Source organism: Lemur catta, chromosome 14, assembly GCF_020740605.2.
Source record: "Lemur catta isolate mLemCat1 chromosome 14, mLemCat1.pri, whole genome shotgun sequence".
NCBI classification, from domain to species: domain Eukaryota; kingdom Metazoa; phylum Chordata; class Mammalia; order Primates; family Lemuridae; genus Lemur; species Lemur catta.
The window spans coordinates 19,939,278-19,956,518 of NC_059141.1; the positions used below are offsets into that span (position 1 = coordinate 19,939,278).

Sequence of the window (17,241 nt, forward strand, 5' to 3'; positions counted from 1 at the left end):
AACTAGAAACAGCCCAGGAATTCAACACTAGGAAAATAAATAAATGAACCATAGTATATTCATACAGAATACAGAAAAGAACAAATACTGATATGTATATACATATATAAACAGTACCATACACAAAAGAATTTACACTGTATGATTACCTTTTTATAAAGTTCTAGAACAGGTGAATCTAATCTATGATGGGGAAAACAGAACAGTGGTTGGTTCTCAGAATTGGAGGTGGAAATTGACTGGAAAGTGAATAAGAAAACTTCATGGAATGATGGTAATACTATACACCTTGATAGGAGTTTGGTTTACACAGGGGAATGTCTTTGTCAAAACTCAGTAAGTGCACACTGCAGGCTTGTGCATCCTGTTGTTAATACATTGTACACCCCTATGGGGGAAAGTGTAAAGAAATATTGAACTATATAGCTAATGATTTGCAAGCTGAATCATTTAGGGCAGAGTATATAGGTATCTTAAATTTACTTTTAAATGAATAAAGAAGTCAAGATAGATTGATGGATGGATGAATACGGGGATGGACAGACAGACGTAGGATAGGATAAGCAGAGTAAATGTATTGGTAGACTACAGGGTGGTGGGTATGTGGATGTATACTACACCATTCTTTCAACTTTTTGACATTTTCCATAATGAAACACTAGCATAAAAGTTTAAAAACAAGAATCAATCCAAGTGCTTTTATTTTTCCTGATTCCACGAGTTACTCTCTCTGACCATGACTGCATTACATCGCCCTTCCAGTTCAGTTTATGACCTCAGCCATCTCTGATCTTTTCCCACCTCTCACCAGCAGGCATTTTTCTCCCTTAACAGTTTTCTCTTCAGGGAGCTCTCACTACTTCCATGTCATCATCTTCAGCTCTCAGCAGTACACGAGGCCTCTCTCCTTTATCTGTGTGTGCTTCTTAAGAGTCAGGCTGATGCCATCCTGAGCAATGCCACCTCTACTGAGAGGAGTGGAATCCCTCCTGTCCCAGCAGATTTGATCTTGTCTCCATCTGGCTGCTTCTCTAGGAGATCCAGGGGCCCAGCACGGGGCTAGGGCTGCAGGACAGAGGGAATGCCATCTGAAGTAAGAGAGCGCGTGCCCTCCTGCCAGCCAGTCAGGGCACTGAGCCACAGCAAACAAACTGTGCTGAATGGGAACACTTGGTCCCTGGGTGGCGAGCTACAGATTCCCATGCTAGGGAAATGGCAGGAGCTAATTTTGTTTTCCAAATTGCTTTTGTTTTTCATCAGCTGTTATGGCAGCATGGCTGATTTCACCTTCCTTGCAAGCTGGAACACGCAACAGGATTCTTGACTTCTTCATCAGCCACCGATATCTGGTGCCCAATGCTAAATTAAATCAAGTATTTTAAGGTTCATTTACTCAAATATATTAGGCAAGCAGACACATTTATTAAGCCAGACCTCTGTTAATCCCAGCAAATTGGCCTTTCAGAGCCCCACAAATCCAACAGGCAGCTGATTGACTTCCCTGTCTCTGTGCTTCATCCAAGCTGCAGAGCCAGCCCACAGCAAGGGCCCTTAGAATAATACCTCATGTCCTGCCTAGGCTGTGAGCTACATCCCTCCCCACAGAGAATCCCTCATGTGCGACAGGTCACATATTATCCACTGAGCCCACCGAGAAATCTACAAAGCTCTGAGTGACTATTTAGTTATGAGATTTCTACTTGACTAATGGAACAGGGAGCTGCGGGGAAATCTTTGGATGCAGCCTACACCAGTTTCCCAGACACAGTAAGCCAAGTTAATATCACATGTTATAAAATCTCCACAATATAAAACGTACACCGTGATAAAAGCTGCTATTCCCAGATTGGACAAACTATGCAATCGCTATGCTTGCCTTACTTAAAACCTACATGAGATTATATAGTAATGCATGAAAAGTGCTTATCATATGAAGTGGAAAGGCTGAATGCATAATTGTGGATATACAATGTTTAGAATTATGTAAAAATCTTAAATACACAGAAAGACAAGAAAGAAAGCAAAACAGTATGGTACCTCTGTTATGACTACAGGGTTAATGTGAAAATTCACAGGTTAAAAAAATTACTTTTTCTCAAATACACATACACACGCGCGCGCGCACACACACACACACACACACACTTTGAAAGCAGGTAACTTCCTAAAGCATCACTGCCCACGAATCTGGTTCTATCTTCTATCACCCTATCTTAAACCAGAGTTTCTATGACAAAATAAAAATTACCGGCTTATGTCATTTTGTCACCTGTCATCTATCCTCTCCACCTTTCAGTTTTTTCTCCAGCTCCTGCCCAAATTAATCCTCTACTTTGGCTGAATCAGTTGACACAGAACACAACCATTCCCAAAGGCTTATCTTTACACACAAATCCCTTTCTCTCTTCTCCTCCTCAAATCCACTATTCCTTCCATGCCAGTGTAGGACAGACTTCATATGCGACTCACTCCCTGGTCGATGAAGCCCACCTCCCTCGCCCCCAGGCTACTCCACTTGGCCAGTAATGCTACATTCCTTTCGCTTACCTTCTTGGATCTTTTCTTGCATGTTAGTCTCATATTCTCAAGTAGATTATGTGTTTCCTGAAGGCAACAAATAGAATTTACTCTGCTTTGTATTCCTCACAACATCTAGCACAAAATACAGGCTCTTGAAAAAGATCCACGAAGGTGCTGGTGCAGGTTCACATCCCCCACTGATAGGCCTGTAGGTCTAGGAGCCTACAGAGGGACCTCGGGAATTCTGGCTCACTTCTACTTATGCATCACACTTGCTCCCCAATTATTGCATGTAGGTTCATCTTGCCTTCTCATCAGGAATATAACCTCCTTGAAGGTAGAGGAAATGTTGTATATACTTTTCTACCCCTAACAGCACCTACCAAAGGTCTGGTTATAAAGTAGGTGAGTCAATTGATTCTTATCAATAGACTGAATTAATTCAACTACATGAGTGAACTTATCCACTTCACCTAGTCACGCACACACACATAAATTGCATACAAGTATCCATAACACACCACCTTGCAAGGGTATTAGCCTAAGTGTTTTCTCTGTAAAATGGGATAATTTCTCTTTCATCAGTGATGTTCTGATGATTAAATAAAATAATGTGTATGAAAATCCCAGTATACAGTCAGTACTCTGAATAAACACTCAGAATTAGTATTAGCTCCTTTTACAGGTCATTTTGCTAGTCAATGAGAAACAAACAGCTCTAAAATCACAGCAATCACTATGACACTCAAAGACATTAATTAATTTGCTATCCAAATCATTAGATCAATTATTGGGCACCTGGGTCACCTTGATGTGTTTCTGGCATTGTATTAGCAAAAAGCCCTGAAAACATATCTCTTTCAAATAGACTGAACAACCATTTTTAGAGACGACAATGTAATCTGTGGAACCAGGTCAGGTTTGTCACCTAGATGTAGATGCTATTAATGCAAATGATGAGCACAATAGTGACTAATATTTCCAAGTGCTTAAATATGTTCTCAACACTTTACATACCTTTCTTTACTTAATCATCACAGCAATGCTTGATCATGGTTGTTACTGTTATTACTCAGACATCACAATCAATAAAACTGAGACTCAAAGATTTTAAATGGTTTGACTAAAGGCACATGGCAGAGAAGAATCTGTCTGGACTCCAACCTAGCTTTGTCTTATTCTGAAACCACTCTGTGCTGTTGCCTCTCATATATCATTCCCTTGGTTCTTTAGGAACAAAAGCCAACTAGGAAGACCTCTGAGATCTTCCTGGGTATTTGCACAGCATTTCATTCTCAAGCTTATAGATAAAAATTCCTAACTAAGGGAATAACTCTGGTCATGATCGATTTAAAAAATAAAACTATAATGCCAGTAATTTAAAAATCACCCTCTCATAATATGACATAACATAGATTACATAGGTAGGTAGGTAGGTAGGTAGATGACAGAAATAGAGAGATGGAGAGATATAGGGTAGATTTCAAATATTAACTCAGTGATGTTCATGCATTAGATGTTAGTATCCTCGCTTTAGAAAAAAGGACACTGAGACTCACACTAAACTATTTGTTCAAGCTAACACAGGTATTCATTAAAGAAATAGAAATTAGAATCCTAATAGCTTTGTTCATTTCTTTCTTTTTCTTTTAATCAAATACTTATTAGACATCATACGGCATTTTGGGTCTTGGAAAGAGGACCTAAAGAAAATACGGTGCTGTAGAGAAACATTAACCATTGTGTCTTCAGTTCCTTGCAGGCTGCTAAGTAAATCACTGTGCTGGATGGCCAAGAACTGCTCTTCTTGCCCACAGAAGTTTCTCAGTAAAGAGCACCAGGTAACCAACACTAACCAGCAAGAATTCCCTGATGTGAGAGGCAAACGCTCACATCCTCAGAGGAGAAATGAACTTAAAATCCTCCTCTTTCTAACTTCTCCTCTAATGATTTTCTCTTTTTCCTTCACTACTATATCTGCTGGTCTTTGAAGCAGGATTTTAGGGCCTGTAACCTCTAGGAAATATACACCTCTAGAGGTGTAGCTAAAGGTCCTGGAGCTGGCAGACGGTGTGCGTTAGATGGGAGTTAGGAGACCCAAGTTGGAGGTCTGGCTCTGCAACGAACCAAGTATTTGAACTTGAGATGCTCATCTCATACAGGACATTTACCTTCTCTAATTTACCAAATAGGGGTTTTATTAAATAACCTGCCTATCTATTTCCTAGTGAATAATAATCCTAGAAATGCAAATGTATTGGTTGTCTATACTAAGAAATTAATTTGAAAACATGAGGCACAAATAATGCAAACAGAAAGAATCCATCCCTTGGTCTAAGAATCTTGCTCTAGTTTTTACCAATCTACCCTAAACATCAGTTCTAATGACATAATAAAAAGCATCCATTTATTGATTACGTAGTGTGCACCAAGTAAATATGTGTTATCTTAGTTTTCACAACAATCAAGTTGAGTTAGGCATTATTCTGTCCAGTTTACAGTGAATGAATATATCGTAGGTCAAAAAACTTCATCAAGATTACACAGCCAAGACAGCAGTGCTGGAAACCTAACCCATGAATCTCTAAATTGAAGGTCCATGTTCACTCTACCACATCATGCTGCCTCCTCAAAAAAGACCAGGGGTGAGTCATCACCCACTTATATGATGGAGGCATAAGGATAGGCGTGAAGTTTTCTTTTGTTATTTCTAGAAAATAATGGTATACTTATTGTCTCCCTCTTTAGATATCCAGCATTTCCAATTCTGATGAGGTATGTTTTTTAATTTTTTTTTTAAGGCTAAAACTCTCTCCAAGATGACCAATGCTAATCATATCAAGAGTTCAAGAAAACCCCAAGACTGAAAGTTTAAAACTCCAGGGGGACTCAGTCATAGGGTCCCTCATGACTGTGAATTTATCACAGTAGGTGACCAGGTTCTCCCAATAAATTTCAAGAAAACTGCCCTCATGCTTCTGGCATGGAGAGAGGAAAAAGAACAATTTTGAATTACATCAAAGCACTCTGTCCTTTTTAACAAGGTCTGCCCTTATAAGAAACTTATAAATCAGAGCTTAAGCTTCTAGGATTTTATCATAGGCCAACTAGCCTGGGGGAAGAGAAATATCTGACTTGAGCTTGTTCTACCCTTGCATGAGGAAGAACATAAATACCCAACTCCAGCCCACTCTAGCCATCTTATCCCATCTGGGTAGGGTGGGGGAACAGAAACACCTGTGCAGTACACAGTCCAGAGACACAGACTCACTAAAAGCCTGAGACCCAATCATAGGTCTATAGAAAGCTTCCTCTTTCCCCATATCTGACCAGCACATTACTAAAGGCCTATATACATCCAAGCCTTTTACCCAGTACATCTTGTCTAACTACTGAGAAAACAAATTACATGATATACAGAAATGCATAAAACAGTTAAAGAGACAGAGCAAGCATCAGAGCCAGATATGGCAGGGATGTTGAAATTATCAGATCAGGAATTTTAAATAATAGTAATTAGCATTATAAAAAATCTAATGGATAACATAGATGGCATGCAAAAACAGATGGGCAATGTAAATAGAGCAATGGAAATCCTAAGACAGAACCAAAAATAAATGCAAGAGATCAAAAAACATTATACCTGAAATTTAAAAAAAAAATGCCTTTGATGAGCTTATTAGTAGACTGGATACAGTGAAGGAAAAAATTTCTGAGCTTGAGGATATCTCAATAGAAATCCCTGAACTGAAAACCAAAGAGGACAAAAAACCAAAACCAAAACCAAAACCAAAACAAAACAAAAAAACAGAACAGAATATCCAAGAATGTGGGGCAACTACACAAGGTATAAATACATGTAATGTGAATACCAGAAAGAGAAGAAAGAGAGAAAGGAATGGAAGAAATATCTGAACTAATAATAAATGAGAATATCAACAAAGTAATCAGACACCAAACCACAAACACAGGAAACTCAGAGAACTCTGAACATGATAAATGCAGAAAAATCTACATCTAGGCATATCATGTTCAAACTACAGGAAATCAAAGATTAAGAAAATATCATAAAAGAAGCCAGAGGAAACAAACACCTTATCTATAAAGAACAAAAGATAATAATTATATCCAACTTCTCAGAAACCATGCAAGCAAGAAGAAAGTGGAGAGACTTATTTAAAGTGTTGAGAGAAAAAAAAAAAATCCACCAATGTAGAATTCTGTACTCTGTGAAATTATCCTTCAAAAGGGAAAAAGAAAAAGAATACTTTCTTAGACAAATGAAAATTGAGGGAATTTGTTTCCAGTAGACCTGCCTTCCAAGAATTGTTAAGAGAAGTTCTTCAGAGAAAAGAAAAATAATATAGGTCAAAAATTCTGAAATACATAAAGAAAGGAAGAGCACTGAAGAAGGAATATGTTAAGGAAAATTAAAAAAAAATTATTTCTTGTTCTTATTTGACCTGACAGATAAGAGTTTGCTTAAAATAATAATATCAATAAGATAATAAATTATGTATCCTTATCTATCTATCTATCTATCTATATATATATATATCAGTATGCTTATATAAGTGCAATGAGTGACAGCTAACATCATATTATACTTGTGTGAAATTAGAAACTTTACCACTAAGATCAGGAACAAGGAAAGGATGTCTCCTCTCACCAGTCTTTTCTAACATTGTACTGGAAGTCCTAGCTAAGGCAATAACACAGGAAAATAAATAAAAGTTACACTGATTGGAAAAAAAGAAATAAAACTATTTATTCACAGACGATATAATTGTCTATGTAGAAAATCCAAAAGAATCAACAGCAACAAAAAAAAAAATCCTGGGACTAATACATGCTTATAGCAATGTTGCAAGATACAAGGTTAATATACAAAAGTTGATCACTTTCCTACACACTAGCAATGAACTAGTGGAATGTGAATTAAAAACACAATACCATTTATATTAGCACTGCCAAAAATGAAGTACCTAGGTATAAATCTAACAAAATATGTACATGATCTATGTAAGGAAAACTACAAAACTCTGTTGAAAGAAATCAAGTGATAACTAAATAAATAGAGATATTCCATGTTCATGAATAAGAAGACTCAATATTGTGAAGATATCAGTTCTTACCAATTTGATCTATAGATTCAATGCAATCCCAATCAAAATCCCAGCAAGTTATTTTGTAGATATTGACAAACTGATTCTAAAGTTTATATGGCAAGGCAAAATACTCACAATAGTCAACACAATATTTAAGAACAAAGTTGAAAGACTGACCCTACCCAACTTTAAGACCTATTATAAATCTATGGTGATCAAGATCATGTGGCATGGGTGAGAGAACAGGCAAACAGATCAATGGAACAGAAGGGAGAGCCCAGAAATAAGCTCACATACACAAATGTAGTCAATTGACTTTTGACAAAGGAACAAAGTCAGCAAAGATATTCTCTTCAATAAATGGTGCTGTAACGACTAGACATCTACATTTAAAAAAATGCCCCCACTTCTATCATACAATTGTGGTCATTCTTCATACAGGTGGCACCGTCGTCAGTTGCTGGGAGTAGGAAGTATTCAGAAGGTACAGAGTTTGGTCCCTTTAGTTCCTTTCTTTGAGGCCTGGCAACTTCGTACCTTGCCCAAGAAGGATGCTAGCATTCGTAGAACACCTAGTAGGTATTGATAAGGATTCTTCACTTGTGTTACCCCATTTAATTTTCACAACCCTATGCTTAGATATCCAGTTCCCATTTGAAAGATGGGGTCACTTTATCTCAGAGATGATAAATAATTTCCTTGATATTACATAAGTAGTGAGTGGAAAGGCCCAGATGAAAACAAAATGGAGCAAATGAAATTATAGAAATATTGGTTAGAAAAGCAAGAACATGCAGGTTTGTATGGTTTCTCAAAGTATTCTTTCTTCCTTAGGATTATTTAAATTTTCCCTATTAAAGTAATGAACTTGGTTTGGGGAGGTGTGTTTTGTTCAATTCTGTGGGTTCATAGCTTTATTAAGCACCTCCTATTGCCTGTATCCCAACATCCACATAGAAGCTGGAGCACAGGAGTGTTCCGTATAGATCTATATAACTTGAAAGGGCCGAACCTTGGTGCTATTGCCAAACCACCAGAAATACGTAAGGGTTCCCAGCTGACTGGGCCACACGACTGCACTGATGTTGACCTCCTTATTTCTTATGGCGACAAATGGAACTCGGAGATGAACATGCTCCACGGGACCTAAGGGAACAGGAAACACAATGTCACTATTTATATTCCTGGAATAAATGGTCAAACTTCATCACATCCTCATTTCTTAATCTCAATCCTTATTACCATCCCCTATGAAAAAGGAAGGATCAAAAATTCACAAATGTTGGGAGGCATGTGTGTGCTTGAAATGAAGCACTGGGCATAATAGGGAACTCAGTTCAGGTTTCAGATTTTTTTTGAGTGACATCTGAACTTAATTTACATCTGATAAGCCTAACCAGTAATGCTTATGAATCTCCAACCCAAGGACAAAGCTAGTTTACTAGACATTTAGCCACTAAATGGGAAGATAAACAGCAGTCTATTTTGTTTTTGATGATTAGCCTGTATTGTGAGTTGGGGTCAGTGCATTGTGTGGAGGGCTCTTCCATTATCCTCAACTATTAATTGGTTTCCATCCCCTTCAACAATTGGCCATTGTGCCTCCTCACTGCAGTACACAGTGGGTGTCATTCAGAGCTGGTGAGGCCATTTTACAAAAAGGGAAAAGCATATCTCCCTGAATTGAAGGAGAAACAAATACCAGGTTCCCAAACAATAACAAAGCTGCTTGCAAAAAGGTGAACAAGCTTCTCTTTTTTAATTTCAGAAAAGTGGTATAAGCAGCATCATATTCTAAACCAGCAAGTAAAAGAATATACATGAACACACCCTAGGCATAATAAGTGAGGGTTTTAATTTAATGCATTTCCAAAATAAAATGAGAAAAGGAAAATTCTGATGAAAAAGTGTTAATGGATCAGTGTTGCACTGGGGTATAGATAATTTGTTTATTTTTTTAACTCTGTGGGATTCTCTGCCCCATCCCACCCCTTCCTTTTTTCCTCCCTTCTTTCCTTCCTTTGCTTTTTCTCTTCCTTCCTTTCTTCCTCCCTCATTCTTTCCCTTTCTTAATCCTTCCTACATAACCAATGCAAATAAAATATTTTAATCATCTCTTCACACTATGTTAGAGCACATTTTTCCACTTTCTACCATTATGAATTTGATGAGTACAAATGACTAAAGAGACCTCTATATGAAGGTCTTAAGCCACAAATGTGGCCAGGGCATCTCTTTAGCCTGGGAGCCTTGAATTCTCTTTATAGCTGGGGCATTTTTCAGGTCATCTAGTCTTCATTATTTGCATCCCTGGTAATTTTGGAGACAGCTCAGTTTAAAGGGAAGAAAACAGATGGATGTTTCTCATTTCAACTCTGGCATGAATTTACCTGTATGATCTTTTCCTCCATTTTACAGAGTCTTGTTTGTACACAGACTATTACTCTGTATTAAAAATAAGGGAGAACATGTGCCCTGCCTTCCTTATAATAATGAGAACATTTGAAAGTGTTGTATGGTTGTTAAAAGCACTGTATATAATTAATTAAAGGTTGGCATTATTTATACCACCATCCCCAACCCCTCATCACTGTCTCTATCATTGGGTAGAAGCCCCTCTTGGGACAGTACACACTCTCCTGGTCTCACTGGGCATGCTCTATATCATAGGTAATTTTATACTGAAGGAGAAAATGTATAGACCCAGACTGTTATTTGGGTGGGGAGACCAGCCAGGACAGATTGCATTTTCTTGAACAACTATTTAATATAAGTGTTCAAGAATCTATGTGTCTAAAGCCTAAAAATGCTCTCTGCCTAAAGCTCTCTGCCCTAACCCCTGATATAACCCTACCTCAAGATTTATCCCAGAAACTAATTTCAACCTTGTTACTTCAGCTACACATTTGGCTAAAGGTTTAATTATTTTAAAAAAGGAAATGTGCATTATTATTTTTGTATGATTTGTTTGTTGATGAGAATTAAAAAAAATAAGGTGTCAGAAAGCAGCAGCTATTTCTATTACTTTATTTACACATTTTTAGGACTTTATCTAACCTATGTGCCTTTATTGTTTGTGTTTTACTGATCAAAGGGGAAGAGAAAGAGGCCAGGGGAGGGAGTCCCTGCCTAGTCCATGTCCTAGGAGGGAGATGAGAAGCCTTGCTTCTCACATGGACACTTCAGACTCTTTCCGCATGTCCAGATTCAGCTCTCTCATTCTTCCCCTGCTAGGAAAGGGGCCCCTTCCCCCCTCAGAGCCATTGCTTCTCTTCTTACCACTACCCTCTAAAAAGCACAAAGCCCATTCCCCTAGCCACTTCATGGGTACCCTGGGCTCTTCCACCATTAAGCAGTGATGCAGCCATGGCTTGTGGCCCTGGAAATTCTTCCCAGCTTTCTGTCACTCAGGGGCCTTGGCTCAGCCAGAGCTGACATTGGTGGGTACTCAGATGCCCAAGAAGTTAAAAAAAAGAAAAGACCTCCTTCTCTATAAACTCATGCCAAACATAAGAGGATGGCGCTTTCATGAATCGGAATGGCATCATATAGGGTCATATTTATTCCAGCTTCAGGTCAGGCATGTTCCGTTAAAAATAATCTTAAGAAACACCACCTTATAGCAGGTTTTCAGGGCAAAGATCCTGGGCCAGAAGCCCTGGGCTTCAATATGGGGACAAACCAAGCATCAGTGAGAAGAGAAGAAAGGGAAAGGAATTCAGGGGTGAACACAGCAAACTCCTAAAATCCTCCCTGTCAAATAGTGCCCTTTTGATAAAAATCTAATAATCTGTGCGAGATTGGTTATAATGGGCAGCTAACAACTACTTTTGTTAGCTAATGGCCCAAGGTAAGGCCAAGAGCAGTTTCCACTATAATAACTGTCTGGTAAATGCAGCCATGATTGATTTGCAGGGAATTATGAGCACGATAAAAGTTTCAAGGAACATTTCCTCTTTCATGCACATAACCCACAGTATAAACCTGTTTCTTGCTGTTGTGTTTTTTTGCCACTAAGACACATTGGTCTTTACACCCTGAAGGCAAGGCCCACTCTTGGCAGAAGCAGAAATGTGGGTAGGTCAGGCCCTTGGAATGGAGAAATGTAAAGTTCATTTTCTTTCTTTGTCTTTATTTTTAAATGCGGCAAAAGCGTCAGGCAGAAAGTTAATAAGGAAGTACGTAGTAATTACTATAATCACAGGTAACATTCGTCATGTGCCAAGCTGGGTGCTAAGCAGCATTCTCATGCTGTGCAGAAAAATAACATAGACCTGAAATTGTTTTCCTTAGGAAGGGCTGCATGCAAGTATGGTGTCTGGGAACTTGGCCCTGAGAGTGTTCCCAGTCAACAGTTAACTGGTAAGTGTGGTTCACTCTGCCTAAACTATGTTTACAAACAGTATGGTTTATTCTGAACACTTACTACTTTCCACTGGGAATCTGGAGCTTTGGTATGTGCCAGGCAGAGGGTGCCTGCATGACCAGCCCCCAATAAAAGCTATGGATACTGAGTCTCTAATGAGTTTCTCTGGTAAACAGCCTTTCATGCATGTTACAATTCATCATTGGAGAAACTAGCATGGCCTATGTGAATCGATGGAGAGAGAACTCCTGGAAGCTCGTGCCTGGTTTCCTCTGGACTTTGCCCTCTGAGCCTTTTCCTTCTGCTGACTTTGCTTTGTATCCTTTCATTGTAGTAAATCACAGGGATGAGTGAAACTGTGTGCTGAGTCCTGTGAGTCTGCCTAGTGCATCACCAAACCTGGTGTCGGTCTTGGGGACACCCAATACACACACACAGAGACACACACACACATTACCCAATTTGACTCTCACAGCCTCCCTATTAGCTAAGTATTAAAGATGAGGAATCAGAGGTTTATAAAAGCTAAGAAAGTTGACCAATATAAGACATCTAACGAACAGACAAGATCATAGTTCAAAGCAGGTCTCCCTTGCCTGAAAGCCCAGGCTCATGGACACCTTGCATACCACCTACCTGGGCTTCTGCCTTCGTGCTCTGGCACAAAACAATTATAGTTCGTGTGGTGTGGTTATTACCACTTTGCCTATTTATGGCCCATTTTCAGCACCACCTTCCCTTCCCCACCAGAAGGTAGACTCAGAAAGGGCAGGACCATATCTGTGTTGTTACCTCCTCAGTGCCTGGCAGAGTACCCTGCACATAGTAAGACCTCAACAAATATTGGTGGGATAAATTAGGGAATGACTGGGTGTTTTATGTGTGTTTCCTATTTATTGTTACAAAAGCACTGTGAGGCAAAGGAGCAGTCAGAATTAAACCATTTTAAAGTTGGAGTTCAAAAGACCCAGAGAAGAAATAATTTATATCATGGTCACATAGACTGGCATTTTTGTGGGCGTACTTGATCTATAATCCAGGTCTCCTCCCCTACACTTGTACTTGTATTGTGACTGCAGAGCTAGGAGACTGGCTGGTTTACTGTTTGCCAGGGACCTCTTAGGTGTAGGTTGTCTACTGAGGAGTTTATGCTATCATTGAGTCGTTAATAGAAAAAGTGCTCCTCGTATTGACTTAGACTCCTTCAGAACTTACAATTTTCACCATATGTAGCATATTACCCGAAAACCATTGTGGGGTATATAAGCAAGAACCACAGACGTCCTCGGACCCGTGAGTATCACTGACAACGGTGTGGGAACCGAATACCAGCTCCACAACAACACTTCCTTGACCCAACATCCTAAAACCACATTTAAGTTTCAGTTACGTGAGCCAAATCCCAGGATAGACAATACACAAAATGCATCCAGCACAAACTGGATTTTGGAACTTTGCTGTTTTAGTTTGTGCCAAGCAACAGCTAATAGCAATGAAATAGACTCTAGGACAACAGAAAAAATTTGCAGCATTCCTACAATTGTTAAAACAGAATGAACTTGCAGTAAACCTGTATGTAAGAATCATTTTTGTGTGTGTGTTCTATGTTAAAAAAATTCTAAATTTATTTTTTTTATCCTTCTTTGGCTCATCCAAGGAGATAAAAGTTTACTTTGATTTGTGCTGTTTTAACTCATAACAAGATTGAAAATCACCCTGAGACCATTGACCGGATGGGTTTCCACTGCTCATATTTTCAGGATTTTCCAAAATAAAGGAAAGAGACTTTTACCTGCACGTGTGCATATGTGCACATTTACATCAGGACAGGGTGGTGCATAAAAGGAGGGGCTGGTTGGTAATATATTATCCAAACTTTCAAAACAATCCATCTATTTCAATATCATAAAACTTTGAAACACAGATTTTAGCACACATGGCAATCATTGATTTAGGTCATTGTGGTAGACACAGTGAACCTGTCCTCAGCTCTGAATTCCAGGAGGTCTAGACAGAGGCAGTTACCAACTGGGGGGAAAGGAAGAATGGGTATGGCTCATGCTACTTACAAACCACATGCAGGAAGAGGACAGCTGTGTCTGAGCCAAGGCTGTTCTCTGCATAGGCTGTCACCTGGAAGATCCCCGCATTCTTATACACGTGCTTGATGCCGTCCTCGATGGGGCTGAAGGTAGCATAGGACACGGCAACCCCATCCCCAAAGTCAAGCTGGATGTTTGTCCTTTGGAGATCACCCTGCAAGAGGGAATAGCATTTGGGGCGATTCACCTGGTCCAGCCTGACTCCTACCTGATGTTTCCTCCTGTGGCTTCAGCATCACCCCCTGAGGATCTACAGTCTTCCCCTGGGGGCTGAAACTTATCAGACTCCAGTCTGATATCTACTGGGCACTATGGACCTATTGTTCCTGTATGCCCAAGCTCAGGGCAACCTGAGTTGGTTTGATATGGCAATAGTGGGTAAGACAGAGCCTCTATGAAGCTCTGAAGTGGGGAAGCCAAGGGCTTCCCTGACTGACTCATACACATGGTTTACTTCTTCTTCTGTGTCATAATAATAAATGCAAAAATTGTAACAGCTAATACAGAGTTTTTAAAATCAGCGTCATGCAATTAATCCCTTCCCAACTCCATATTGTAGAAAGTATTATTGTCCCCATTTGTAAAATAGGGGCAAAAATATAATAAGCAGTTAGACCAAAGTCTCATAGTGAGTAGTGGAAAACCCAAGTTTTGAACCCAAGTTTCAATGCTAATGCTTCAACCACCATGCCATAGTTATAATTGTTACTATTTTTGAGTATTTATTATGCTCTAAGAGCTGTGCTAATCATTTGACACATTATATGATGCCATCTTCAAAATAACAATGTGAAATAGGATGATTATTCCCATTTTATGGATGAATGCTGTATGTTATCCAAAATTATATCTCTGTTCTCTTGTCCTTGGACTTCCCTAAACCTAACTAAGCCCCATATTCTCTGAATTCTCTTCTGACCATCCCAGTTCATAGGTATTTCTGCCTTTTAGAAGAGCAAGAGCTCTCTGTGCTGCCTGATGACGCGATGTCAGTGGTTCAGGTGAGCACATCTTACCATCCCAAACCAACACGCTTAGCTTCTTAAAGGCTGATGCTGACCCTCATCCTTTCTGGTCCCCCCACCACCCAATATACTGGGCCGGCACTTTGGATAAATACAATGAATTTGACTCCAGACTAAAGATCCTGGATGAATAAGAATGGATCACTCTGTTCACAAACAAAGATGGAGGATGAAATAAAGAGGGAAATACATCATTTTGGAATTATGAGCCAATCCTTCTGCCCAGTGAACGTGCATTGATCACAGTTTCACTTTCCATCTCTTCCCCCATGGCAGCCCAAATGTGAATGAAATATTGATAGGTGCTCTCTTGCCCCCACACAATGCCAACTATCCTTGAGTTTATGAATATAAATTAAAGTGGAAATGAACTGGAGGCAATTCAAATGGATAAGATCATGGCTCTTTGCATCCATTCGAGAGAAGGCTTTTGTAGCTCTGGTCCTGGAAACTCCCTAGTGGAAATGTGATAATCACCTCCTCTGAATCTTAAAGTCCTTTAATTCAAGCACCTGGTGTGTGTGAAGGCTGAGACATCTGTCAACCCAGGATAAGGAACCTTCACCACCCTGTCCAGGGTGGTCCTGACTTTAAAGCTTTCTGAAGTGCTCATACTTGTTTAAAAAAAAAAAAAAGACAAAAAGACTCCTGGCCTGCTTCACTCTCTTTCCAAGATCTCAAGAGCACAGAGCAATTTGCATATAAATTTAGAAGGCTTTGTCAGGCAAGCCTTCTTGCTCTACCACCTCAGCAAGGAGTGCCTGAAACGCCCCTGGTTTGGGAAGAAATTCAACAGTTCATACAGGGAACAAGAAGCAGACAACAGAGCTATTTCTGTCTTGGAATGAATGCATGCAGCCTGATTTTACTGCCCAGATTGCAGAAGACATTAAAAAGTGAACTAATGGAGCATCTAGCTGATAGAAAAGCAACTAATGACATTCTTTATAAAGATAAGTTTAAAGGATTTCAATAATCTCCCCCAACCTCAAACTCATACTTTCAAGACCCTTTAGAGGCTTTGTGGGCTTTTCTGATCAGTGGGATTAAGGGTTAGAATGAAGCAAACAAGGCTCCTAAAAGCAACAGATAAAATTTGAATATCCTTCTTCTGGCAAAGTTTAAAGTTTATGGTCTTAGGGTAATAAAAATTCTCTCAGCAAAGCAGACTCTAAAGGGGAACCCTGAAGAGCATATTCAGATTTGCATGCTCCAGAAGCATGTGGGTCCCCACTGCACACTGGCTCTTTATTGTGGGATGGAGGGAGGAGAGTCTGTAAATACCCAAGCCCTCTTCCACCCTTGTCTGTCTTCTCCCCCAGCATCTTGGCTGCTCACCATGCACTTTGGTTCAGGGGCTTGTGGGAATGTGAGGTTTTTTTCTTCCCTTTCTGGGAAGAGGGAATGGTCTGTTTATGAGTTCTGACCTCAGAGACCCAGGTGGGCACCTACCTCCTCCATGAGGATGATGAAGGTTGCATTATGCCCCTGCTCTGCCACCAGGCGCCCATCGGTGGTCACCACGTGGAGGCCCCGCGGGGCTTTGCCGGGGCACATCTGGGCCTTGGCGGTGTACTTCTCCCTCAGCCCGTCTGTGCAGTTGTTGGACACAATCCGACGGTACCTAAGGAGAATTGACAATTGACAGCGGCATGGTTTGTCTTTAGTGGAGTGAGTGTGTATGTTAGGAAGAGAATGCAAGAGCAGGGCAGATAACTCACACAGCTGCACCTAAAAGCTGAGTCTCAAAGCAGACAGCCATTTGTGAAGCTGACCAAATGCTGAAGAACTGCTATCCCTCCATCTCAGGAAGAGTAGCTCCTTAAACATTATTATTGATCCAACCTGGTGAGCCACAGATCGGATCAGTGTCTAAACCAGCCAAGAAAAATCAATATCTGACTCTCACACAACAAAAGAGGAGACACACTGGACTAGGAAAATAGGAAAAGCAGGTGTTTCTACCTGTGAGGGAGGGGCCTATTTCTATTTCCCTGAGGCTTCTCCAGGTTTCTCTGTACCAGAAGGCAGCCGGGACATCAGACTTCTAACCCTGAATAATCAGGCCTCTTTCTGTCTTTCCTCCACCTCCAGGACATCATTCCTTTCGCTAATGCCTA

General features: G+C 40.0%; 1 protein-coding gene across 1 annotated transcript in view; it reads right to left on the bottom strand.

The window, feature by feature from the left end:
- SORCS3 (sortilin related VPS10 domain containing receptor 3) overlaps window positions 1-17,241 on the bottom strand; it is a 556,391-nt gene that overhangs the window by 20,290 nt on the left and 518,860 nt on the right. The window contains exons 18-20 of the mRNA XM_045569400.1: window positions 16,574-16,745; window positions 14,064-14,250; window positions 8,641-8,774 (exon numbers count right to left, since the gene is read on the bottom strand). Of these exons, the coding sequence (XP_045425356.1) occupies window positions 8,641-8,774; window positions 14,064-14,250; window positions 16,574-16,745 (493 nt within the window). The remainder of the gene's footprint in view (window positions 1-8,640; window positions 8,775-14,063; window positions 14,251-16,573; window positions 16,746-17,241) is intronic.